This window comes from Tachysurus fulvidraco, chromosome 23 (genome assembly GCF_022655615.1).
Source record: "Tachysurus fulvidraco isolate hzauxx_2018 chromosome 23, HZAU_PFXX_2.0, whole genome shotgun sequence".
Classification (NCBI taxonomy): Eukaryota; Metazoa; Chordata; class Actinopteri; order Siluriformes; family Bagridae; genus Tachysurus; species Tachysurus fulvidraco.
This window is the reverse complement of record NC_062540.1, coordinates 18,217,395-18,244,150: the sequence shown is the minus strand read 5'-3', so window position 1 is coordinate 18,244,150 and position 26,756 is coordinate 18,217,395. Positions and strand designations below refer to the sequence as shown.

At 38.1% G+C, this 26,756-nt stretch overlaps 2 protein-coding genes across 2 annotated transcripts; one reads left to right on the top strand and one right to left on the bottom strand.

The window, feature by feature from the left end:
- The first annotated feature begins 1,164 nt into the window (after positions 1 to 1,164).
- On the top strand, positions 1,165 to 10,804 carry letmd1 (LETM1 domain containing 1). The gene is made up of 9 exons (XM_027134542.2): positions 1,165 to 1,323; positions 2,670 to 2,824; positions 3,023 to 3,138; positions 3,942 to 4,024; positions 4,789 to 4,975; positions 5,059 to 5,160; positions 6,668 to 6,820; positions 8,288 to 8,384; positions 9,780 to 10,804. Exons 1-9 carry the CDS (start codon positions 1,205 to 1,207, stop codon positions 9,851 to 9,853), a joined length of 1,086 nt encoding a protein of 361 aa, XP_026990343.1. The 5' UTR covers positions 1,165 to 1,204; the 3' UTR covers positions 9,854 to 10,804.
- A 2,493-nt stretch (positions 10,805 to 13,297) lies between these two features.
- cd63 (CD63 molecule) lies at positions 13,298 to 24,568 on the bottom strand. Its single transcript, XM_027134567.2, has 8 exons — positions 24,422 to 24,568; positions 22,847 to 22,925; positions 16,640 to 16,828; positions 15,912 to 15,986; positions 15,729 to 15,821; positions 14,061 to 14,204; positions 13,827 to 13,910; positions 13,298 to 13,730 (listed from the first exon to the last, which is right to left on the bottom strand). Exons 2-8 carry the CDS (start codon positions 22,904 to 22,906, stop codon positions 13,665 to 13,667), a joined length of 711 nt encoding a protein of 236 aa, XP_026990368.1. The 5' UTR covers positions 22,907 to 22,925; positions 24,422 to 24,568; the 3' UTR covers positions 13,298 to 13,664.
- Between the last annotated feature and the right edge of the window lie 2,188 nt (positions 24,569 to 26,756).

The following is a 26,756-nucleotide window of genomic DNA, read 5'->3' as shown; positions in this document are numbered from 1 at the left end:
GCTCACGCAAACAAGTAGTGGTTAGTAGCTACATTGAACTGTGAACCTGTACTATGTAATGACAATAAAGTTCTATCTATCTATCTATCTATCTATCTATCTATCTATCTATCTATCTATCTATCTATCTATCTATCTAAGGCACACTGTAATAAAAGATTTAATATTGCTCACACAAACAAGTAGTGGTTAGTAGCTACAGTGAATATTAACTGGTTTCACCACTGATACACTCTTTTAATGACTTAGATTAGACATTTTTATAAGTTTAACTTATAATTAAGCCTATAATTAAATAAGCAACTGTATAGCTTTTTGTATGTAAAAATAATATGGTGGTGGTACTAACCTTCCAATGAAAGTTCTCATTGATATTTATTTTACCTGTTGTTGTTGGGAATGATTCATAACATTACACAGTAAACAGTTTGATGAAAAAGAAAGATCAGCAGAAGATAACAAACTTAGAAAAGGGAGAGAAAGAAAGAAAGAGGGAAAGAAAGAAAGAAAGGAAGGAAGAAAGAAAGCCATTCCAAAAACTATTCATTCAACTAGTAACCTAAATGACTAAAATACAATAAATGCGAATTTATTTATTTATTTATTTATTTATTTATTTATTTATTTATTTATCTTTTAAATACTGTATTTTATTCAAGCTTATTGAAGCAATTTAATCACAAATTTGGAAACCCTTAATTAATTTACACTTCTACTGAATATAAAAGTTTTTCTTTAATTATTAGAGATATTTGTTGTTATTATATATGATATATAATATTTTACAGTATTCCTTCAGTGATTTGTACTTTATACAATTCCAAAATAACAGTAATAATAATAATAATAATAATAATAATAATAATAATAATAATAATAATAATAATAATAATAAAACAATAGCAATACTACTACTACTACTAATAATAATAATAACAAAAATAATAAAATAAAAAATAATGAAAATAACAACACTAGCAATAACAATAACAAAAACAATAACAATAACCATAATGACAATACTACTACTACCACCACTACTACTACTACTACTACTACTACTACTACTACTAATAATAATAATAATAATAATAATAATAATAATAATAATAATAATAATAATAATTTTTCTTACGTGTAGTCACCCTGGCCCCGCCCACATGGTCGACCACGCCCACTTCGAGTTGACAGGGTTTTTCGCAAAATGGCGCCGTCCTATATGCGGATGTGCGGTGGTGCTTCTATGACATTTCTGTGCGGAATCCGGTACATGGGCTTCACTGTAGGATTCTGCAGGCCTCAGTTAGCCGTCACACATCTCAGGTAACACACTTAATCATCAGTAATCATGCACATGTTGTCTTGGCTGTAAAAGTCATGCTACATGCTACATGCTAATGACTGTATTTACAGGCCACAGGCTGTCAGGACCATGTGACACAACCACCAATAAGGCGTCTTAACATGTGGATAAAACTTATTTATGTAGTTTCTCTCACTCTCCACTAACAGCTATTAGTTATTAGTATATATTCAAATTACACGTCTATGGACTTAAAAAGAAATAAAATATGAAAAGTTTTATTTTTTTGTCCATGCAAAATTTATCATCATTGCAGTTATTTAAGGTTTCTAAGGGCTTAAGGGTTATATGAGGGCTGCAGTTTGCTTTTCATCTCCAGATGTAGATAAAAACCCTTCCAATAAATTAATTGTGAGTGATATGTAGTCCAATAGGAATCCTAATCAGTTCTGTAATGGTCATAACATCATTCATTCGTCTTCAATAACTGTTTAAGAGTGATACGTATAGATAGATAGATAAACTTTCCTGGGAACCCTGCATGTGAGCTGGGAATACACTCGCATGCATACACGCTTGCACACATATAGACATCTACAAACCACCATGTTTTTTGGGAGTTGGGAGAAAATCAGAGAACCTAAACAAAGCCCATGAGGTAAAAAGAAATTAAACTCAGATAGAAACCCAAAGCATAAGATTGAACCATGGACCCAAAACTGTTGTGTTTCAAATACACATACATACAGGGTACGACATGCAGTGAAATGATTTATGCAACTGTCCAGTATATAAGCATAAAAAAAAAGGAATGCATTCATTCATTCATTTATTAATTCGTTTTCTACCGCTTATCTGATCTTCTCGGGTCACGGGGAGCCTGTGCCTATCTCAGGCAGCAACGGGCATCGAGGCAGGATACACCCTGGATGAAGTGCCAACCCATCGCAGGGCACACACTCTCATTCACTCATACACACACACACTACGGACAATTTTCCAGAGATGCCAATCAACCTACCATGCATGTCTTTGGATCGGGGGATTAAACCGGAGTACCCGGAGGAAACCCCCGAGGCACGGGGAGAAATGGAAGGAATGCAATTTAGGATAAAAAATAAACCAAAACCAAAAGGAGATAGATAAATAAAAAAGTATAAACTATATTAAAAAAGACTATATAAAAAACTATATAAAATATGAAAATATAAGTGGAGAAATAATGTATATACATATGCATAAATATACATAAATGTGTATGTTTTTTTTTTTTAAAGATTGTCCTTAAAGTGTCCATGTGCAGTATGGTGTGTAAATAGTGTGTATATTCACTTGTTTATTGACTTGCTCATGTTTATCTTTGTAGATTTTGTTTAATAAGGCAGTATTCACCTTCTCAAGCGAGATACGGCCTTGGCCAAAGCATCGTAGCAAGATTGAAATGGGCAAACGAAAAGTACGAGAAATTTCTTCAGCGGCGTTTTCCTAGATTTTTCGTCCTCTATTCAACATTTACACGAGGTGAGGTTCAAACGTGTTTCGTTCAGCTGAAAGACAACCTACAATGGAAACCTGAGTTTGAAGTTTGAATTGATTTATTCGACTATATGCAAATTCTTATGCTTATGAAAAATCAGCGTTATGTGTGTATGGTAGAATAATACTGTATCAGTACTACATTTGGAAACGTGTTCAGAGTTTCTCTATATGTCCTCGTAGGATTTCGACTGTTCTTCGAGGATGCCCAAGAAGTTCATAGGATCAGAATTCGGATGATAAAAAACAACATCGATCCTCGTAAGCTGCCTTATCGTGAAATGGAGAAGCTCAGACAGGTGATAATGAGTTAGGTTGTGTTTTATTTCATCATATTAACAAATAGTTGCAGTACATATGTTTTTGATAATGACCAGAAGGGTTGTGTTGTAAAGTTGTGTTTATAAAATATTAGTTATGTGTAATATCCTTAGGGTTTTTTTGGTTGTTGTTTTTTTTTCTGCCTGAATTTTCAACTAACAGAGTTAACCTATTACAGTGTGGTCAAAAAGGACATTTCTACAATCTAGAGTTTGTAAGTTTGACCTGCAGTACAGAGGATGAACGCTAGAGGGAGGCATAGTGCTGTTAAAGCAATTTTAATGTCAGCGTGGTTTAAATTAAACCTGAGAGTGAGTGTATATTAACCACATTTTCTGAATAACTCTTTCATATGAAAGTTTTTTAATAACTGTGTATTTATTACTTTATAGCTATTTAGAGCAGTTCTATTCAAAATCTAGAGAAAAAAATTACCGTCCATACAGTTAATAAAAACCCTTGGTTTTAATTGGTTCATTTATAATCACTTGTGATTGCATTTAACACAGACACAGAGACACACACAGACACACACACACACAGACATACACACAGAGACACACAGAGACACAAACAGACACACACGCATGCACAAAGACACACACAGTGGCTCGAGAGAGAAAAAATTACTGTCCATACAGTTAATAAAAACCCTTGGTTTTATTTGGTTCATTTATAATCACTTGTGATTGCATTTAAAGACTTAAAGTTTATTATATACAAGGCTTCATGTAAATATAAATATAAACAGTACTCTGTATGATCACGTTTGTTCTGACAGTTCCACAGAGACATGATCAAGGCCATTCCTCTGGTGATCATCTCCATTCCTCCGTTTGCAAACTACCTAGTGTTTTTTTTAATGTGAGTATTGTCTGGATTTACATTATACTGTTGAAGAAGTGTCAGAAGTAAAAGAGTCAAATGGTTTCAAAATTTCACATATTTCTTTTTATTATTATTATTATTATTATTAATTTTTTTACAATTTCTACAACCTATTCAAATGCTAATTAGAAAAAGCTCGTTCATTCTGACGTGGTTTTTAATTGCTTCCACTCGTGTGTGTGATCGTTTAAGTCCTAATTCGAATTCAGTTGCGAAACATATATTTACAACTGCACTTTCATGAACAACAGCGCCGTGCGGATATGTCACAGTTCAAATGCAAAGTCACTTTGGTGCCTTGCTCAAGGGTACCTCAGTCGTGGCCAGCCCAAGACTCAAACCCACAACCTCAGGGTTACGAATCAGACTCTCTAACCATTAGGCCACGACTTCCCATGACTTCTGACACTGAAAGCCAACAGAGTCCTGAATCATTTTATATTAGACTTAATTTATTTGTTTATACTGATCAAAAAAATTCCCAATAAGTCTAAAAAAATGGTTAACCATGAAACCAGCAGTGTAAACAAGTAAAAAAGAAAACACTCAGTGGTGTGCTGTTTTAGAAAAATAACAGTTGACACATCAAGCCACACCGACGACGATGATCGTTCCGATAACAGTACGTCCTGCGGTGTTTTATTCCTCTTATACTTTCCTCAGTCTTTTTAGTTTTATCTTTCGATTGCAGTGTGTTACCGCCCGCTCAACCTGCGCTCATTCTACTCCTTTCTTCCCAGGTATCTTTATCCTCGCCAGCTTCTGATTCGCCATTTCTGGACGCCACAACAACTGGTGGAGTTCCAGGCCGTGTATCACACACAGAGAGCTCAGCATCACGAGCCACTGCTCGGTGGGTTGAAGACGACAGCGTCGCACCTCGCACACGGACAACTAAAGAGCCGACTTATAGACCTATGCAGTAAAGTGAGTCCCAGTGTGCAGCATAATGCATTCTATTGTCTGTATGGAAAAACTAGTAATTATTAATATTTGCCTTTTTGCCCCAGGTCCAGGGTGGTGCTCACCCTGTTGTGTCCGATCTTCACGCAGTCAGAACTTTATTCTCAGGCCCTCCACTGGGAATCAGAAGAATGGATGCCGATCAGATGGTTAGTGGAAAATACCTGAGTAAAATTAATTTGTTACTGAAATAAAGTATTGTTTTTGGATATTTCTGCCTTAGGTGAGTGTTACAGGAAGTTTCTGTCTGATGTTCTGGGTTTTGATTGGTCAGAAGGTGTTGATTAGATTAAACAGCAGATCTGACAGAAGTTCCAGATGTAATTTTATTCATTTATGGAGTGAGTCTCCAATATCAGTGCTTTGATCCAGTCTGATGTAAAGCCTGTAACAAGTCTTCAGGACAGATGAGTTTCTTTTATATGTACCAGTTTTTCAGTAACAAGGTTCCAGTAACAATAAGCTGCGACTGGAACTTTCCAAGAAGAAAAAAAAATACCTTGGAACTTGATGATCTGTCCCTCTGTTCTCTGTTCAATTCAGTTCGATTCAAGTTTATCTGTGTAGCGCTATTTACAGTCGACATCGTCTCAAAGCAGCTTTATGGAACATAAACGTAGAACAAAAGGTTAATATAAAGAATAATATAAAGATTGATAGAATACAGAATTCGAGATTAATTACTATTAGATAGATTTAGTTCACGATGTGTATGTATTTATCCCCTATGAGCAAGTCTGAGGTGACTCATGCGGCGGCGGCGAGGAAAAACTCCCTTAGACGGTAAAGGAAGAAACCTTGAGAGGAACCAGACTCTAAGGGGAACCTCATCCTCATATGGGTGACACCGGAGGGTGTGATTATAAACATACAGTCAAACAAATAAATGAAGTTCTCTGTCCCCGGAGAAAAAAGACTTGCGTAAAATGAGACGTCTTTTCTTTTACGTCCCAACACTTTTCACACCTGTCCTGGCACAAGAATAGAAAGAAATCAAAATCAAGTTTAATAGTTTAAAAAAAAAAAAATGAGGATTTTGCAGATCAATAAAGCGGTAAGATGTACATGGAAAAGTAGATAGATAGATAGATAGATAGATAGATAGATAGATAGATAGATAGATAGATAGATAGATAGATAGATAGATAGATAACATGGAGATATAAATACTATGCCTATCGTATTGGTATAAAGAGCAAAGTGTGTGCAATCTGTGTGCATTTTCAGTGCACGTAACAAACTGGACATAATACAGCAAGTAACAGTCTATATTTTATGAATATATAAATATCTTTAATTGTAATAATCGGTTATTTACACGATATTTGACGCACGATGATATCATGCGATGGTCATGTGATGGTCATGGGAGGAACGGCAAGTCGTGTAAGTCACCAGCGACCTTTGCACCGAATAACTCATGGATGTTTAGATAAGGAATAAAAGTCATTCACTCGTAGATTTTAATACTTTCACTTCAGTATATTTTCTGGTTGGATACTTCCACTTTTTACTGTAATAGTTTGACATTAGTTGTTTGACTTTGGTTAAAAAATCTCTCTCATGTGACTTGCCCCGGTAACCATAGCAATAGTGACATCACCGCTTCCACCTGCTCACTACAGCTGATATGCGCTTGTTGATAATTCCTTCCAGAGACACCTTTGCACGTTGCTCTTCTTAACGCACCGCCTCCCGGCGTTCTGGATTAGCCAGCGGTTGAATAGCCACGCCCTAGAGCTCATGCATCTGGATCGTGCCGTCATCAACCTGGGCCTCCATCAACTCACTGACACGGAGCTCAAACAGGTGTGAGAGAGACTCGATTACATGTCCATCATTCATTTCCAATTATGCTTATGGTGGATGAAGGGCTCTGGGTTTCAGTTGTTCAGGAGATGTTGATTAGATTGAACAGCAGATCTGACAGTAGTTTAAATGACAGGATTATATTAGTACACATGATCGAGTCTATAATACAATACCAGCTGGGCTCGTTTGGTGAAAATTATCAGTATGATGTCCTTTTCTTTATGCAGACTTTTATTTATTTAGTCTTTTGGAAGGATTTTTGATGAGTTTTAATAAAATCTCTTCAGGACAGAGGAGTTTTTGTTTGTTTGTTTGTTTTTTTTGTCTAATAAAGCATCATTAATTAAAGGTGAGGTCTCCGTTGTTTGAGAAATGCTTCAGAAAACTGAGTCGGGACGACAAACAAAACAAAAATCAAAAGAAACGTGTAGCCAATGAGCAGAAAGGGGCGGGGCTTGTCAATATGTGCGGACAGAGTGTTCAGTGCGCATGTGTGACATTAGCAGAAAGCGGTTTTAACATTGACATGGAGGATAAAAACGAAGAAAGAAAGCGAAGAAAGACTTACGATAAGGCAAGAAATAGGACGTGTTAATATAGGATCAGCTTTCCAGCGCTGGAGAGAACTGAAGGAGCAGGAAGTTGGCCACATATTCACAGATTGGAGTTTCCCGAGTCAATAACTCCTGAGCTAAACGCTGTTACTACACAAATAACACCTCTTTTCTATCGTAGTAATGTAGAGACGCAGCTACAACCGCGTTTTGTGTAGTAACAGCGTTTAGCTCAGGAGTTATTGACTCAGGAAACTCCGACCTGTGAATATGTGTCCGACTTTACTTAAGACGCCGAGGCGCTTTTTTCCTTCTCGATAGTTGAGTAACGTTGATTTTGCTTTGTTACACAGAACTAATATATGCCTTTGTCCTTTACATGATTATGCTTGTGTGTCATTTTTGCTTTTTTTTATCTACAATCGTATTGTTCTTCCCTTCAGCTATGATAGACACGTTTCTTTCTATTAGTCGCCTGGGTTAAGTATGTATGTGGGCGGAGCTATCGATACAGGGGTGGGACCCGTTTGGGTTAGGGGCGTGTTTGTTTTGGTGATTTTATGTGTCAACATTGGCTTTCAAACTTCGGAGACCCCACCTTTAAATGTCTGTGACATCTGCTTTTAGCTGCTATACCAAAAGTGAGGACAGAAACTAACATGTTTTATGGACATTGCACAAATGAAACGTACCTCTAAACAGTTAAAAAGTGTCCTGACATTCTTTAATAAATAAAGATTTGCAATTGGTGACAAATTGACATGCTGTAAGAGGAAAATAAACCCATCAGCGTTGTCACAGTAAGCTTGTTTTCCACCAGGTCACATCACCATCACAGCACTTTGTTATTGATGAGTTTCCTATAACTGCACAACCCCAAGTGTTTGTATCACGTGATAACTGTTTGCAGGCTTGTTATGTGAGAGGGCTGAACGTGGAGCGTCTGAGTCCCGCACAGTGCCGAGACTGGATGTCACAGTGGTTACAGTTCTCAGTGCACCTTAAAGGTGAGAGACACGGCACCATTTTTATACACGAATATATCAATCACACCATCAGATATTTTGACAAAGAGTAATTACGTATATATATATATATATATATATATATATATATATATATGTGTGTGTGTGTGTGTGTGTGTGTGTGTGTGTGTGTGTGTGTGTGTTTATATATATATATATATATATATATATATATATATGTGTGTGTGTGCGTGTGTGTGTGTATATATATATATATGTGTGTGTGTGTATATATATATATATATGTGTGTGTGTGTGTGTATATATATATATGTGTGTGTGTGTGTGTATATATATAGTAATCACACATATATATACACAGTTATCACAATTACTTAGAACGCAAAGGTGTCAATATTTACGGTTTAGCCGTAGCCTTTTTTATGACCGGTTGTTTACAGCCATAAACCTAAACCACTCTACTGAGGAAAGAAAGCAGGATGTGAAAGAGGAGCATCGGCTTCTGTTTACTTTCGCTTTGTGCCTCCGTGTAGGTGTAGCTCGCATTGCTGTGTTTATAAATCCTGTAGTCATAAATGTGCAGGGCAAAGTGCACCTGCTGTCACTTATATGTTGTATATTTAGAGCAGGATTTGTTTGTTTGGTTCAAAATTGACATCATTATTAAATTAGCTATTATTCCTCAGTTATTATTATTATTATTATTATTATTATAGTACAATATGGACATGGGGGGGGTGTACCTGGGAGGATGTTTGTGTTAGCAGGATTGGCTCGTTCTAAATGACAACTTGTCAACCCACACATACAAACATGAATAAACATAAGAATAACCTGTCTGATAAAGTTTATTTATTGAAAAGGGGATTTTCTGTGTGCCTACAAGGTTGGGGGTTTGAGTCCCGCCGCCACTCTGTGTGTATGAAGTTTGCATGTGCTTATAGGGGGGTTTCCACCAGCTTCCTTCCTTAGAGTCAAAATAAATGAGCTGTAGGCTTATTGGCCTTTTAATTGTCTGTGGTGTGTGGGTGTGTTTGTGTTTGTGTGCGCGTATGTGTGTGTGAGATAGAGAGAGATTGTGCCCTATAATGGCCCTATAAATGCTTTAGATTGTGATTTTTGTATTTGTGACTTTATATTTGAATTAATTTCCCTCCATCCGAATCAGCCATGTAGTGAAAACCTAAAATGTTTTCTTGACTTTGCACTTGCTTGGTTTTGTCACCTGACGTAGAAGACACCTGCTGATACCGGTGCCATGTCAGCGTCATTTTCCTTTGCCACACACTTCTACCTTTTCCCTCACGAGCCCTACGTACACTGTTGGCAACAGTTACCCTTAGAGAGAAGCAGAGATCCTTGCCTTCTCGCCGGCTTTCCTAACCTTTCCTTCCTTCCTCGATTTCCTCTGTGCAGAATCCGAGACCTCGCTGTATTTACACGGTATGATGCTGCTAACGGTGAACTACCCGAACTGTCCACACAGCTGATCGGACCCTGCGATCTTCCCATCAAAGCATCGTGAATAAAGCGTTTAAGAACCTCTGACTGGAAGGGAAAAAGCAGAGGGAGTGAACCGCTAATGTTATCAGAGACGTTCCAGAACGGTATCGGGATCCGGCGCGGCTCCTCAATTACAGTGTCGAGTGAATCTGAGAGGGAATGATGGTAATCTCAGCGAACTGATTAAAATGATGGGTGGGAATCGTGATGAAAGCAATAAAAACAAAACACCAAGTGAAAGTCAGAGTCGGTCTTTCCTTTAGCCTTTATCCTGTCAGAACAATTTGATCCGTTCCACAAAATAACATTCAACTTTAAACCTCAGAAAGACTAAAAAGTCTCATGATTATATTAGAAATCGGTTAGGAACGTGCATCTACGAACAGATACATACAGAAATGTTGTGATTCGCTGCCTTTATGTTTGTTCATTCTTCCTGTGCTGCACAATAAAGACGAATCATCTACACACTGTAGATGAAATCTGATGGAATTGTAGGTTTGAACGGTAGTCACGGTTGCCAGTTATCTCAAAAAACAGACAAGAAAACAAAACGCACAATCAATAAAACTTCTAGTTTATAACTAATTAATGTGCAGTAACATCATACGCCATTTGTAATGAGTCTGTATTAATCCGTTCGGTGATAATCCGAGACTTCTGTAGGACATAATTTGTACTTCATATCACTTTACAATGCTACACTTGTTGTTAATGTACTACTGTTGATTTTAATCAGAAGCACAGACCGTAGACTCTGCCAGTTAAAAGCTGGTAAATATACAGAGTCTATTCACATTTGATTACATTTCTTTGTGCCACCAGAAACCAAAAAGATGTAAGCATGACTTCACAGAATGGATGTTTTCCCCTCAGTTTGGCCTGCATAAACCTCTGTAAATGTGCCTTGATGTTATAAAGACATACAGTATTGGTAATGAGTGTGTGTGTGTGTGTTTTTTTAGTTTAATTCAACATCCTTGGTGCAAATAAGGTGACAAAAGTGACACATTGTGCTGTGTTCACTTCCTTCCTTTCTCCTGTTTAACACAGTCACACAACCGCACGGTTCAGAAGCCTTTATAAGGTTCAAATAGGAGTTTCGTAGCAGGAAAACGCCCCAAAAACACGATATATTACATATACAGCGTTTGCTTGCTTACTTATTATGCTTTTTCTTTTTTCAATAAATTTAACATAATTACCCATGACACTAGCTAATCTACCCAGTTTAGCCAGTCTTATATCACTGGTTTATATCAGATATTAGTTTTTATACCCCAGCAGTTTTAAATTGTTCGGTATTTCTGATTATTCAGGTGTTTTCAGCAATTAAATAAAATTTTAGAATTCTATTAACGCTCTTGCTCTAGTAAGTAGTTCAGTGATTATTCGGCACATTCTTAAATGGACACAATGAGTTTGAGAAATGTGGTGAAATGTTTTCGACTGTCCATCCTACTCTCCGTTGCCGGTGGCAAAAGTGGGCAGTGCTGGGTTTAACCCACCTGAATTTGGGTCCAAACGCGTATAACGTTCAGTCGGTTCGCGATTTGAATAACGAGCTATCCCAGCCAACATTAGCTATTTACCCAAAGTGCGCTTTCGGTAATATATTCTGCTCATTTAATCATGGAGATGTGGTAGCCTAGTGGTTAAGGTGTTGGGCTACCAATCGGAAGGTTGTTACGTCCACCAAGCTGCCACTGCTGGGCCCCTGTGCAAGGCCCTTAACTCTCAATTGCATAAAAAATCAGATAAAATGTAAGTCGCTCTGGATAAGGGGCGTCTGCTAAATGCTGTAAATGTAATCATTCCAGTTATCACACATGATCGCGATTTGAATAACAAGCTATCCCGGCCAACATTAGCTAGTTACCCAAAGTCTTACCAGGGATGCATGCTTCTGTTTCCCCGTGACGGAAATACGCCACTGCTCACAAGAAGGATGACGTATTTACTTCACGTGCTAAAGCTGGAAAGCGTGACGGAAGGTTACAGCTACAGTCATGTAGAGAAGCAACAGAGGAAAATATCGACTGTACGCTGGTGGGTAAAACAAAACACTGTGATGTCAAGAGCATCTAAGTCTGTGTGTGTGTGTGAACAAGTTAGGGCTTTGTGGAAGGTTGTAAATATTGGTTATGGGGTAAAATGGATTAGGTTAGATTAGATAAGCCCACCTTTTATTTGAACCAGTCCACCCTAATATAATTGGCTGGTATTGGCCCTGCTGTCCATGTAATAAAATTATAATCAAATTAGAATAAAACAGACGAATTTACAGTAAAGAACTATGAAGATCGGAAAGCGGTGTATTTGTGTGTGTGTGTGTGTGTGTGTGTGTGTAAAACAAATCATTTACAGGATCTTGTATTTTGGATGTCCAGCTTAATCCAAGTGATTTAACTAAATAAAATCAGACGTAATTTAAATTAACTTTGAGGTATGAAATTTTCATGAATCTTACAAATGCGGTAAAAATACAAAAGTATGAGACATTCTATAATTAGTTAAATAATAAAACAGTACAGGACACACTGTTATTGGAAAATAATAAACCCTGAGGTGGTACCAGTAAGTCTGTTTTTCTGTCAGGCAACGTTACGTCAGTGTTGGTTTATTTTGCACCCGACGGCTTTCCTGGTGAAGAAAGAGCCGAGCCGCAAGGCGAAGCTCTCTATTTACCAGTCGATCTACGTTCCTACCCTCACCTATGGTCATGACCGAAAGGACAAGATCCCAGATACAGGCGGCCGAAATGAGTTTCCTCCGCAGGGTGGCTGGGCGCTCCCTTAGAGATAGGGTGAGGAACTCGGTCACTCGGGAGGAGCTCAGAGTAGAGCTGCTGCTCCTCCATATCAAGAGGGGTCAGCTGAGGTGGCTCGGGCATCTGTTCCGGATGCCTCCCTGGGGAGGTGTTCCGGGCATGTCCAACCGGGAGGAACCCAGGGGAAGACCTAGGACATCCTGGAGGGACTATGTCTCTCAGCTGGCCTGGGAACGCCTGGGTATTCCCCCGGAAGAGCTGGAGGAAGTGTCTGGGGAGAGGGAAGTCTGGGTATCCCTGCTTAGTCTGCTGCCCCCGTGACCCGGCCCCGGATAAAGCGGTAGAAGATGGATGGATGGATGGCTTTCCTCAAAGTATTTTATTATTTACGTGATTCAGGTGTTTATCCTGTTATGCAGGAACTACAGAGAATCTAACCGGGGAGGTGTGAATTTACCAGAGGAAAGCATTATTTGTCTGACCAAATTCTGGTTTTATTCAACTTCCAAAAACACAGATCTCTAGAAATAGGTTACAATTCATAAAACGGTATGAAATCACAGTGAAACTATTTCCAAATCATCAGCGATCATCTGTATGAAAACATATCCGTGTGAAAACGTCTGTAAATCAAAACCAAAGCCAAAACCTGACACCGAAGTTTGGGTGGGAATTTTAAATCTTTATTTGTTGGTTGTTTCAAAGTCTGGAAAGCATGTCATCTTTAAAATATGGATCGTAAAATACACGAGATTCGTGAGAATATAAAAGTACAATATCCGTCTAAAAGAAGAAGTCTGTGAAGATGTCTGTGACTAAATTACAGATATATGAGGCTTAATAATACAAGAACAGGCAGAAATCCATCTCTTCCTCATCTTCTACAATTAAAAAGAGAAGATTATGATCCTCGCTATCGGCGTATAGGTGTGAGAGGTTGTTTTTTTTTCTGGCTAAGTTCCGCAAGAAGATGAAGTGTTTAACCGGAGTGTAAAAAGTGATTCCGTTGAAGTTCTACGACGGCTGGATCACATCACCTCGTAGCCTTTTCGGATCCCCCTCATCAGCGCACAGGCAAAAACAACACCCAAGATCTGAAGTACAAGGAGGAGAGAGATGAGGAGAGGTGAAGGATGTTTAGAAAAAAATGGAAGTAAATAAGAAATAAACATCGATGAAAAATGTCTTACCTCGATGAAAGCAATGACGAGAGCTGCGACTCCAACCCAGAGAATGTTCTTCTTGAAGAAATTCTCCAGACCTTCCCCACAACCCTGCAGCGCGACAAGCCAGAACCCTCATTATTACACGTTCAGGTTTGAAAAAGCAGAAATTGTTGGTTGAAAAAGAGAAGCATCTTTTTGAGAGGTTTTCGTTTCGGTCTGAAATGCCTCTCGGGAACGCAGGGCTTCTTCTGCGCTTACCTGGATGTTGATGATGGTGGCGTTTGTCATGGCTCCAATTCCACAGTTATCGGTGACGTTCTTGCAGCACGAGTCGGGGACGGAGATTTTGTCAGGCTTGAAGTTCACCCAGTCGCTAGAGTTCACTGCTCCACAGCAATTCAGCTACACGTGTAGACACGAGACAAATTTTTTTTAAATGACAGAAATGATCTGAACAATAAACACACTTAGGCGTTAAGGGGAAAATAATCAAGAAGGGGTCCGAAGCAGATTTACTGGGATGTTGATTCTTCTCCAATAACTGCATGTCCTGAATTGTGTTGTTTCTCTTACAATCACAACCTTTTTTATTTTTACAACTGTATTAAAGAACTAAAGTGACACATCATGCTTTTTAACTGTTTATAGATAAAGTCCAAGCACCAAAAACCTTTCTGGATTGTTAAACATGCTCCAAAACTCAGAGCTGCTACATGGATTATCTTTGGTAGGAAAGTGTATCTTTTAAATCACTTCCATCAACTCCGAGTATTTGATATCTCAAATTGCGTTGCTATGGTGATGCAATCAATCTAGACTCACATGTAACGTGATGCACTAACACCCACATGCCCATACTACATCACCATGACTCATATAACACACAGTTTATTTCTTTTATTATATCTTCTATTTTCAGAAACCACATTAAGAGGTCATGAAATCCGATGTTCATGTGATCATGTGTCTTCAGCATGGAGCTTTACTCCTATAAGCACTACCTTCACCATGTTAAATAAACGTCACCTCACAAAAAGAAAAACTCATCTATTTATCGTTCATTTTTAAATCCATTTATGTTGCAACGTCCCTGCACATGTTGTTATAGAAGCTATAGCTTAAAGGTGAAGTCTCCGTTGTTTGAGAAATGCTTCAGAAAACTGAGTCGGGACGACAAACAAAACAAAAATCAAAAGAAACGTGTAGCCGATGAGCAGAAAGGGGCGGGGCTTGTCGAGTGTTCAGTGCACATGTGTGACATTAGCAGAAAGCGGTTTTAACATTGACATGGAGGATATAAACAAAGAAAGAAAGCAAAGAAAGGCTTACGATAAGGCAAGAAGTAGGACGTGTTAATATAGGATCAGCTGTCCAGCGCTGGAGAGAACTGAAGGAGCAGGAAGGCCTGCGATGGGACGTCGAGGTCGCTTTTTTCCTTCTCGTTAGGTGAGTAACATTGGTTTTGCTTTGTTACACAGAACTAATATATGCCTTTGTCCTTTACATGATTATGCTTGTGTGTCATTTTTGCTTGTTTGTTTATCTGCAATCGTATTGTTCTTCCCTTCAGCTATGATAAAGACACATTTCTTTCCATTAGTTGCCTGGGTTACGTATGTATGTGTGGGAGGAGCTATCGATACAGGGGTGGGACCCATTTGGGTTAGGGGCGTGTTTGTTTTGGTGATTTCAAATGTCAACACTGGTTTTCAAACAAAGGAGACCCCACCTTTAATTTAGCCAAAGCTATAGAACCAATGAAATATCTACATATCTGAACCAGCGCATTGTGATTTGCCTTGATGTGACATCTGCTATATAACTTAACATGGTATATACGCAACAATATATAACAAGTGTCGCAAGTTCCAGATGCCGATCGTAGCTCACAACTGATGTGTGTTAATGTCCATGTGCTAGACAAACCCATTTCTGCAGGTTATCCACTTCTGTCTTAATATCTGGATTTGTGTAGTTTTTGATCGCTTCCTTTAGGCCAGTGTCCACCAGATTGGTCAGCTGGAAGAAAAGACAAGAGTCAATACATTTTTTTTCTTGTTTTTATGAAACGTTTACAAATCCCAAGTCCTGTATTGTGTAAAACCACACCTGGTTTCTCAAGACGTATGCGGCGATGGCTATTCCGATTTCAACGATGATGATGAAAGAGAGCAAGACAACAAACTGAGGAGAGAAGAAGCAGAAATAACAGGGGGTTTTTAGTTAAAAAAATAAGTAAGTAAGTAAGTAAGTAAGTAAGTAAGTAAATAAATAAATAAATAAAAGGAAGAGAGAATCATTTTTAAATACGGCCGTGTGGTTAGGTCTTGTAAACATTGAGAAGTTACCTTAGAGTTTACTGAACTATCAGCAATGTGTGCAAGGAAGCAAGAAATCTAAACAAGCATCCAGTTAAACCAGTTAGTTTGGGATAACTTAAGACTTCACTGGAAAAAAAAATATTAGACTTTTTCCTGTTGGTGTTTTCATAAACGCCTGTGCTAATTCAAAGAGTAAAGTCCAAAAAAAAATCGGACAAAATCTACATTTATCATGAAACAATAGCTAAAAATGATGCACCGAATACTCCGACACCATTCAGTCCAGAGCACTGAAAACATCGTGTAGCCGAAAAGACGTTAAATTGTAATTTTTTTCTTAGACGAAAAAAAATAAAAGTTTAAATAAAGCATTTCTACCCAAATATGTTTTTCCAGCGATCGCAAATTCAGATAAATAAAAACAATTTATTTTCCATCACGTTAAAGCAGTTAAACTCTTTTGTGTTGCCGTAGCGAATTACAGTGTGAAGTTTTCATCGGCACGGCCTGCCTTACCATAGTGACCATGCAGTAGTTCTCTTTCCATGCTCCGCAGCAGCCGAAGAACGCGATGAAGAAGATCACGACTCCTACCACGATGATCACGATGGGGGATGCGTTCGTGGCCACCTGCTTAATCATGGTAAAGTTGGCGATCGCCGTCTGTGCCAAAACGCCCACTACGATCAGAGCCAGGCCACACAACTAGACAGAAAATAGCAGAAAAAACATATTAGAATATTCAGTCTTTAGTTTGATCGTAGGAGAATTTCCTTTCCTACACGCAAAGCCTCAACATACAGTCTCGCGTCAGTCTTACGACGTGTTCCGATATTTCTGACTGCTTGAAAAATGTTAGGTTCGAACAAATGTTGTTTACCACAGACGGCAAATTCTGATTTGTGGTCTTATATTCGTGTTTAGATCTCGAACCTGTGGGTCTTCAGTCTGTAGGGAAAACATTAAAATGAGAACATGTTCCGATACTTTCGAATCTTGCAAGTTAAATAAAACTGTGCTGGTTTTCTATAAATTGTATTTTATCCTCATAATAAAGTAGATACAAAAAAAAAACAGGAACACAGGGAGGATATTTATGAACTAGATTTGTAAAGTTCGTCACGACAAACTTTGATGCTTGCTTTGACGAGGCAAGTATTCGCAAAGGCCGGTGCTTTTTGGAGGCGAATGGACAAAAGGGTCAGTGTTACTTTTGGAGGCAAGTGGACAAAAAGATAGGGTGCCAAAACATTTGGAGGAAAGTGGAGACGAGCATGTGACGTCATCCGAATACTCCTGAGGAAGTTCCCCTAATTGTTCTGAGTGTTTTGATATGTCACATGTCCATGTTGTAAAAAGTTTTTTGATTTAGCATATTTTGGGGGCGGGGCTGCGGCACAACCGAAAGGCCAGTCGGTACACCAATTTAAACCTTTGTTCAGAGTATCACCCTAAAGGAGCTGGCCGGTGTAGATAGTTCGAAAGCTTGATGAGTTATAAACCTCCAAATTTTATAATGGGAGTCTATGGGGGGGGAAGGCCATTTTGAGACCCAGTACCGGAAGTACCGGTACTCGGATTGCTTAGAACAGTAATAGCAACAAACTTCAGACCAGGGTCTACAACATATCCGAATTTGGTACATGTGGCTCGAAAGCCCTAGGCCACATTAAATTTATAAATTTTTATCTAAGCTTAAATAGGAAAGCTTCTACAAAGCCAACATAAGTAGTGGTAGTGAACAAGTAACAACACGCACCCTGGCCTACAAACATGGCCGCCTCGGAAAACGTTACAAATGGACACTCACACGACCCCACATTTACTCAGTCATATGATCATGTGTGAAATGCGCGTGTATGCGTGCATGATTTCTGGGTATGGCCCTTTCCTAAAGCACATCCCACACTTCACACGCTCTACCTGAAGCATGAAGGAGACTTCGAGTCTCATGCTGCGCTGCTGAGGGTTTTTGCTCTAACTTTCCTCAAGCTTGTATTTGCTAAAGGAGTTGTGTTTGAGAAGGGCATCGTGACCATGTCAGACCGTAGGTAAATACACAGGAGGTAATCAGGAAAGCTCTACAGGACACACCTTGACACACATTTACAATACTGCGGGAAGGCTGTAAATGCTAACTAAATACACACGAACTAGACACGGTTTACCAGATAGAACTACATGATATACACAATCAGCCATGACATTCGAACCATCTGCCTAATAACTGTCCACATTGTGCTGCCAGAACAGCTCTGACATGTTGAGGCATGGACCTAACCAGACCTTCAGCAGTGTGTTGTGGTATCTGGCACCACAGATCCTTTATGTCCTGTAAGATATGAGGTGGGGACTCTCACAACCTACTTTATTTGATTTGTCCAGCACATATCACAGACACTCGGACAAATCGAGGTCTAGGAAATTTGGAGGTCAAGTTAACACCTTGAAGTGGCATTCTGCATTCTTCCCATAGTGCATCCTGGTGGCATCTCTTCTCCAGGTATGTGACACACACACACATACACCACATGATGTAAAAGAAAACGTGTTGATCAGACCAGACCCCTTTCTTCTATTGCTCCATAATCCAGTTCTGATGTTGACCTGCCCATTGTACAGGAGTCAGCATGGTCACTCTGACTCTGACCGCTCTACAGATACACAGCCCTAAAAACAGCACGCTGTGATACACTGTGTGTCCTGACTCCTTTCTATCACAGCCAGCATTCACTTTTTCTGAGATTTGTAGCTCTTCTGTGGCTCTCCTAGCCTTCACCTCACACATGATTAAGCCTTGGGCTCCCATGACCCGGGTTTTCTAACTCTGACCGGTTTTAGTCGGCACTAACCCCTGCATACTGGGACATGCGGACTCCTACGAGACCTGCTGTTTTGGAGATGATCTGATCAAAGTCACTCAGATCCTAACGCTAGTCCAGTTTTCCTGCTTCGAACACATCAACTTCAAAAACTGACTGTTTCCCTGCTTTATTATTGTATACAAAGCCCTGATGAAAGGTGGCGCTGTAACGAGATTATAATCAACAATGATTAAGGTCAATAATGATCGATGATCACTTCACCTGTCAATTGTGTTAATGTTATAACTGACTGCTTTTAAAACAGTGGAGTTATTTACATTTACAGCATTTGGCAGACTCCCTTATCCAGAGCGACGTACATAAGTGCTTAAATCTCTAACATTGAATACACTAATGCTGGTTCACTAGGATACATACTTAAGATACCATGAGTTTAAAACAATTGTTCAAAGTTACAATGAAAAAGTGTCAAAGTTGTTTTTTTTTGTTTTTTTTTTGTAAAATATTATGTAAAATAATGTCTGATTTATTGTTTTATTACATTTACATGTACAGCATTTGTCAGACTTATTGTCTGATTTATTGTTTTATTACATTTCCATTTTACAGCATTCCTTTTTAAACAGCTGAGCAATTGAGGGTTAAGGGCCTTGCTCAGGGGCCCAGCAGTGACAGCTTGGTGGACCTGGGATCAAACTCACAACCTTCCGATTGGTAGCCCAACACTAACCGCTAGGCTAGGCTACCACATGCCCACATTATTAAATGTTAGGAAAAATAATTTACTTTCCACCTAAATCTTAAAACAAATTAGAAAATATTTAGAAATATAATTATTAGGTTGTTTTTTTTTTTTTTAAAGGTTGTGCACCTTGCATTTTTTTCAAAATCTAACGTATTACACCACAACGATCTTACAACATCCTTTTTTTATTTTATTAATTTATCTTTATGTTTAAATCTTTTTTAACTTCCTCATGAATGACTGCGAAACAAGTTCCTTCCTGTTTTCTCTCATGTGATACTGACGGTTTGCGATATATATGATAGTGATATAAAGCAGCAAAAACGAAACAAATGGCGGTCAGAGAGTCGCTGTAAAGAGCAAAGCTGCTAAAATGATGCTGGTGGTGTTGATACACACAACCGCAGAAGAAAAAAAAAAATCCACACGCTAACTTGTGAGAGTGACTCACAAAATGCAAAACACAAATCCCTATACACGGTGGATCTATACTTAGTGCCTTAACCACAAAGTGGCTTAAATCGTAGGTTTACTTAAAAAAATGTAAAATAAAAATAAAATGAATTCCATGTAGTCAATTTTCTCAGTGGAAATTTTATCTAATACCCCAAAAACACCTTCCATTCTGAAAATCCACGTTATCTTTAAATCCACATTAACTTTGACACGTGAACACAAACGGAAAAACAAACTCAGGTTATTGTCACTGATCTTCACCCTTTATGTCCGTATCCTTATACAGTATATGGGCACAGAGGGCAACACCAGTGTAAATATTTACAGCAGGTGACACACAGAGGCAGAACTCCTGGAATTCAGCTTACTCCACTTTGTCTAATTAGTTTCCATAGCTGAGGCTTTTCCATTTTTCCAGGATTTTTTCTTTTTTTTTTCTTTTCTTTTTCCAACCACACAAAGCACTGCCAATTACTGATGGCGGAAAAATGTTGAGCCTCACATGACACATTCACATGATGCAGTCAGAACACCTCAGGAAACTTAGTCACAAGGTTACATCACATTCACCATCAAGAGTGCTCCAGGGGAAACGTGGTGGGGGGTGTTGGAGGTTAGCTTTTCCCACGTAACATAGTATGTTTTACACCAACGGATCTAGTACGACTAGTGAGATCTTGTAGACTCTTGAACAGAAATAAAAGTTATTAAAATGTATGGCATACAGAAGAACAGGATGGTTAGGTTTCATAGTCAAAATAAAAAAGATGAGGTCACGTTTAAAACTCTGACGGCTCGCTTGGAAACGGAAGTCAGACAGGAAATTAAGACCACGAAACCCAAAGAAAGTTCGTGCCTCGGTTTATGTGTGTTGGATGGCTTACGAATTTGTTCCTTTACGTCTTTGTCAGCTGACTTATTCCCACGCAAACGACCATTATAGTAATATATATATATATATATATATATATATATATATATATATATATATATATATATATATAAAGCCTCTTGGCATACTGATCTGACAATCTGGGTAGCATCAGGGAATGAATTGGTGGAGAAACGGTCACAGTGATTGGGGAGAAGATTAAAGTTTCACTGAAATCTCACACCAATGATCAGTGAGTTGACATTAAGCCATTAGCATGAAGCAAGTAAACACTGCAACAGTAGGCTATCTGTGTTTGTTTAGAGGATTTAGATTAATTCCCTCGCTGATTTAATTAAGCGAATCAGGAGTGTTCAGGAAGACAGATTACACTATGGACTAGCTAGCTCATTTCCAGGCCAACGAGCAAGCTACATCTATACATAACTTAGTAAACTCATTTTAGACAAATAACGGACTTAATTACAAGAAGGATTATAATAAATATTCTTTAAAATGTCAACAAACGTTCAGCACATGACTGACAACTTACTGTACATATGACCGACAATTTACTGTACATAAAAGATGAAAGGTGATCGGCTCTTACGTATCAGTGACGTATTGAACGTGACTTTTCTTTCTGCTGTCCAACATGCAGCAATCATTAGAAATTTAGAAATGAGAAATGATTTTCTTCGTGATACTGAGGGTCAGTTTCACCCCTGATCAGGGCATTACAAACAAAACATCGCACTTCTGGACTTCTGTAGCGGCAGTCGGTTTTGCACTTGGGTCTCCATCACTGAACATCTGATGGCTTCAGCAAGAAGGAATTAGTGTTAAATCTATAATGAACTTAGAAATTACACTGATTTATAAGCTGCTCAAAAGCTCCTGGGTACACAAACCCACTTGATTATAAACAGTACAAGGATGAGTTTCTGAGGCTCCCTCTTGAGTCTGTTTGCCTCATGCTTAGGAACAGATTATTAGGACTAAATATAAAGTTCATTTTAAACTTTGTCATTTCTATTCTAAAGTCTTATAATTCTGTAAAGCTTTGTGATAACGTCCATAGTAAAGAGTGCTATAGAAAAAAAATAAAACTGAATTGCATCACATGCTGTTGTTGGTAAGTCGTGATGCATTGTTCAAACCGTAATTTAAGACGAACTTCCTCTAAAGTTGGAACGAGTTCTTTTTAGTGTCCAAAAAGACACAAACTGAAGGTAATCAATGTCATTCCTAAATCCAATGCAACTTCCCTGCTTACTTACTTACAGAATGAAAACATGTGAGCAATGTAATAGTGCTAATAATCATAATATGTGGGAAAAAAAGCCCTCAATTCTAAACATCAAGTGATGTCTGACTGCAAGAACGTAGCTCTTTCAACACAGATTAGACAGAGAAGTGGACTCTTGGTAAATGAGTTCACATTTCAGGAAGACAAAAAAAAAATTTCTTATTCCACCACTAAATTAAAATGAAATGGAAATGTTAGTGTTTTTGGAGTATTTATACAGGAATTAGTGATGACTATCTAGTGTATTATTTCAGTCATCAGGGTTAAAGTTATCACCGGAGGTTCGATCATCCATCCCTCTGGATAATCACATGGGTGGTGTCAAAATTACACGGATCTGACTGTGTCAACATTTTCACAGCAATTCCACTCCAAAAAAAAGTGTATGAAGAGGGTATCAAGTATTTATAAGTACGACACAATAGTATTACTATGAAACCACAAATGTGTGAATCAGACCATACATCCTGGCCCCCTAGTTCCTCAATAATAATAAAAAAAAAGACTAAAGACTTACCCAGAAGATAAAGTTGAAGAAAAATACCAGGAACTTCACACACTTCATTCCTCCCTCCATGGTTCTTTAAATTTGGATTCTGAAAAAAGGGGGAAAAAAGACAAGATGTATATAAACTACAAATCTGTCTTCATGGTAACTGTGTGATATCTGGATTTAGCTGCATTACTGGTGTCATGGATCTCAATGCTGAATACTGTGTACCTACAAATGTCCTAACCAACCTCATTAAAGATGGTGCAGTGGCTCGCTGTTCTGCAGTTCAGGATCTGATCTGTATCGATAACAAGCTCAAATCGTAAAGATGCCAGAGAGCCACTGCTGAGGATTTGAGCAAGTCCTTTAATCCTGAACTGTTTGGACTGGATTTTGCTTCAACTTTAAGCCACTTTGGAATTATGCAAATTCCACTACGTTACACCTAGTCCTGTTTAATGAGCATCTCTCAGCCCTCATGAGTAATCCTATTAGTCCCTTAACCAATAACCAATGACCTTTACAGTATGACTAATAGGGAGACCTCTGTTCTAGAAATAAATACAAAAAAAAAAAAAAAAACAGGTCCTGAAAGTGGGAAGAATGAGCATTTAGGTGTCTATCCACTGTAAACACATACCAACACACCTACAGTATATCTGAGTACCTGATGGTGATGAGGGAATTCAAGTAAAATGTTTTGTTTTATTATTAATTCTATATACAGAGTTGTTTTAGTGAAGACTGAATCGGTTCGAATGAATCGGTTCGAATGAATCGGTTCATCTTGAAGTAAAATAATAATAATAAAATAACAAAAACCGGTTGTCTGCTTTTAATACTTCATAACCTGCTTTTAATACTTCATAACCGTGTCTTTCGCATGAATTTTAGTCGAATCGATGAAAAGCAGGATTCGACTCTCGTGAATTTAACTCTTTCCCTGAACATGAACAGATGGGCGTTTGTTCATTTTAACGGCAACTCGCATACGCAGTAATAACGTTATGATCAGGTAAATGCTCAAATATTTCAAACATTCAGATTCATTACGTTCGGATCGTGTTTGTATACAATTCGTTTTACTGTTTATGACGATGCTAAGGGTTAAAAGGGAGGTCTTATTCCTCCATCTTAAAATAATCTGTGTTTTACAGACCTTCGTGTTAAAAAACACTGTTTTTACTCTATAACTAACACTTCAGGTTAGAATCCGAGTGAAAGTTTCATCTTTAACTCGTACAACGTTTATCATACAAAACGAACATCGTTTTATTTATTTTTTTGGTAGAAAAAAAATAGTGAACGTATTATTAATAAGAATGAAAAAAATAGAGAGAGAGAGATTTTTCTCTCTTTTTTTTAAAGTACATACAATTCTCAATACGACACAAACATAACGCTGTATTCACAACGACAGATTCGATTCTCATAACTCGATTTAAACACCCAAAACATAAACAAATGTTATTTCATCATGGAAAACGACCACCCAAGAACAACTTCCCAGCAGAACGAAGTATTCCCGAAAAGAAAGTAAATCTACGTTAAAAGATTAGATGTGTATCCAGGTTAAAACACACGAATGTAAACACTCACCTAAAAGCTTTAATAAAGCGGTAAACAAGGATAAAGAACCTTCTGCGTTGTCGTGCTTCTTTAAAATGGCAATGGTCACTCACTCCACCCTCATCCGCTACACAATCATGCTCATGTCGTCATTTACTGTTTGCTTAGTCATTAACTTCCACAGTAAGGAAAATGCATTAAACTTAGTTTCAGGGAGTGTTAAGTTATTTATACACACACAAAATATATAATATATAATATATCTCTGTTCTAAACCCTTCTGAAAGAGGGTTACGTTCACATTTACATTATTTTAGCAGATACCTTTATCTCGAGAGACTTACATTATCTCATTTTTATACAATTGAGCAATTGAGGGTTAAGGGCCTTGCTCAGGGGCCCAAAAGTGGCAGCTTGGTAGACCTGGGTATTCGAACTCACGACCTTTCGATCGGTAGCCTGACAACTTGATCACCATGTTAAAGCTGGGGAACAATAGCGTGTTTTGGGTGGGGAAGAAGGGAAAAAGAAAAAAATTAGAAAAATAGGAGAAAAGAGAGAGAAAGAAAGAAACTAAAGGAGAGAGGTAGCCAAACACCTTAACCACTAGGCTACCACATGCCCAAGGTTCAGGTGTAGTATCTGTCTTCTAAGCACCACATCAATGCACCTTTTTATACCAAGGAACAAATAAATACAATAAAATGCTTGACAGTGTTAGTCAGTGACTACTCTCACTTCTGGTGTCATTAGCCTTAACAGTAATAAATAAATAAACTGTCATAAATGTAAACATTTCTATACAGCCTGTATTTCTGTGTATGTTGTCATTGTGTCTGGATGGATTTCTATAGTTTATTTGTACCTGCCAGAAAACATGCCGTAAGGTAAGGTAAGGTAGGTGGGCTCAGCTTCATGTTAGTGAGTGTGTCCAGGAATATCCAGGATTTCAGGAGTGAATGTAGGCTCAGGAGTGAATTAATGCATTACTCATATAATGACTTGTTTTAGGAAAGAACACATATAAAGATCATTGTATGAAATCTGTGATTCCTGATCATTGATCATTTGTTCTCTGTAAATGATCCGATAACTGCAACGGCATCGGTAAAAATACAGAGTGATAAAAGGTGAAGTATTTGACATCTGCATAACACTGAATCAGGTTTCAAAAGTCAAAGTAAATGATTAAAACTATATCAGCCTCATCATTGTCAACTCTTTAAATCGTTTGATGTTTAAATCATTTTCTATTCACGAAGGAAATGTGATGTCGTGCAAATCATGAGATATTTCAAGCCTTTGGAAATGATTTACAAAGAATTTTCCAAACTTTACCTTCCCACCAGTCCACTGTGATCATTTGTGTTCAAGAAAATCACATGACCTATACAAAACTCTCAAACTGGTGACCAAAAATACTATACAACCTGAAACTGAAATGGCTCTGGCTTATAAAAAAAAACACACTGCTGCCATCTCATGGTTTACATACCTGCTTCACACTTCATAAAGATGAGTCAGTGTTATGTTTAGTAAGTACAAGGCACCACTGCCAACAACTACAGTAAAAGTCATCCCAGTCATGCAGCATGGTGGAGGGAGTATACTAGTGAAATCTGTGTTGGGGACTGAACTGTAACTTTTCCTGGAACTCCAAGAAACATGAAATTTGACCTTACTGACTTACTTCGCAATATGCTTCCATGCAACAATAGGAAGACAATTTTGAAACCCATGCTGTTTGTTAAAGCATATGATCATTTAGGCTGGTTACCGTAATGGCTGCTCTGACCTTTTATGAACACAGGCTGGACCTGCAGGCCATCAAACTGCTAACTAGCTGAAATAGCCATAGCAAAGTGGAAAGACATGTCAATATAGATAAGACCCGGTCATCTGTGTTATTCACAGAGAGAGGGGGCAAATTGTTCTACAATTTACATACAGCAAGGCTAAAGACATTTTAGGTTACTATACATTTGCTATATAAAATCAAACAAGCTAAGAGACTGATTAAGTTCCGGTGGGTCAAATAGTATGTCTACATACACTGTGTTAGTACTGAAGGCAGCTTAAGTGGTTTAAACCACATTAGGCTAATATAGCCATTATGGAGATAGAGACCAATGAAACTTCCTGTGAGCTAATTGGGCAATCTGATCTATTTCCCCTGAACTGCTCTACATCTTCTCTCTTGCTAAATCGGATTAGTATGAAATCATTATTACAGGATGGTCACTCGTTTACAAAAACAATTGCATGTATTAAGACCTTGATCTTGGATCAAGAAAGCAAACCTTAACTATAAAAATATATATTGTTGATAATATATATTAATATAGTGATCTTAAATATGTCAATC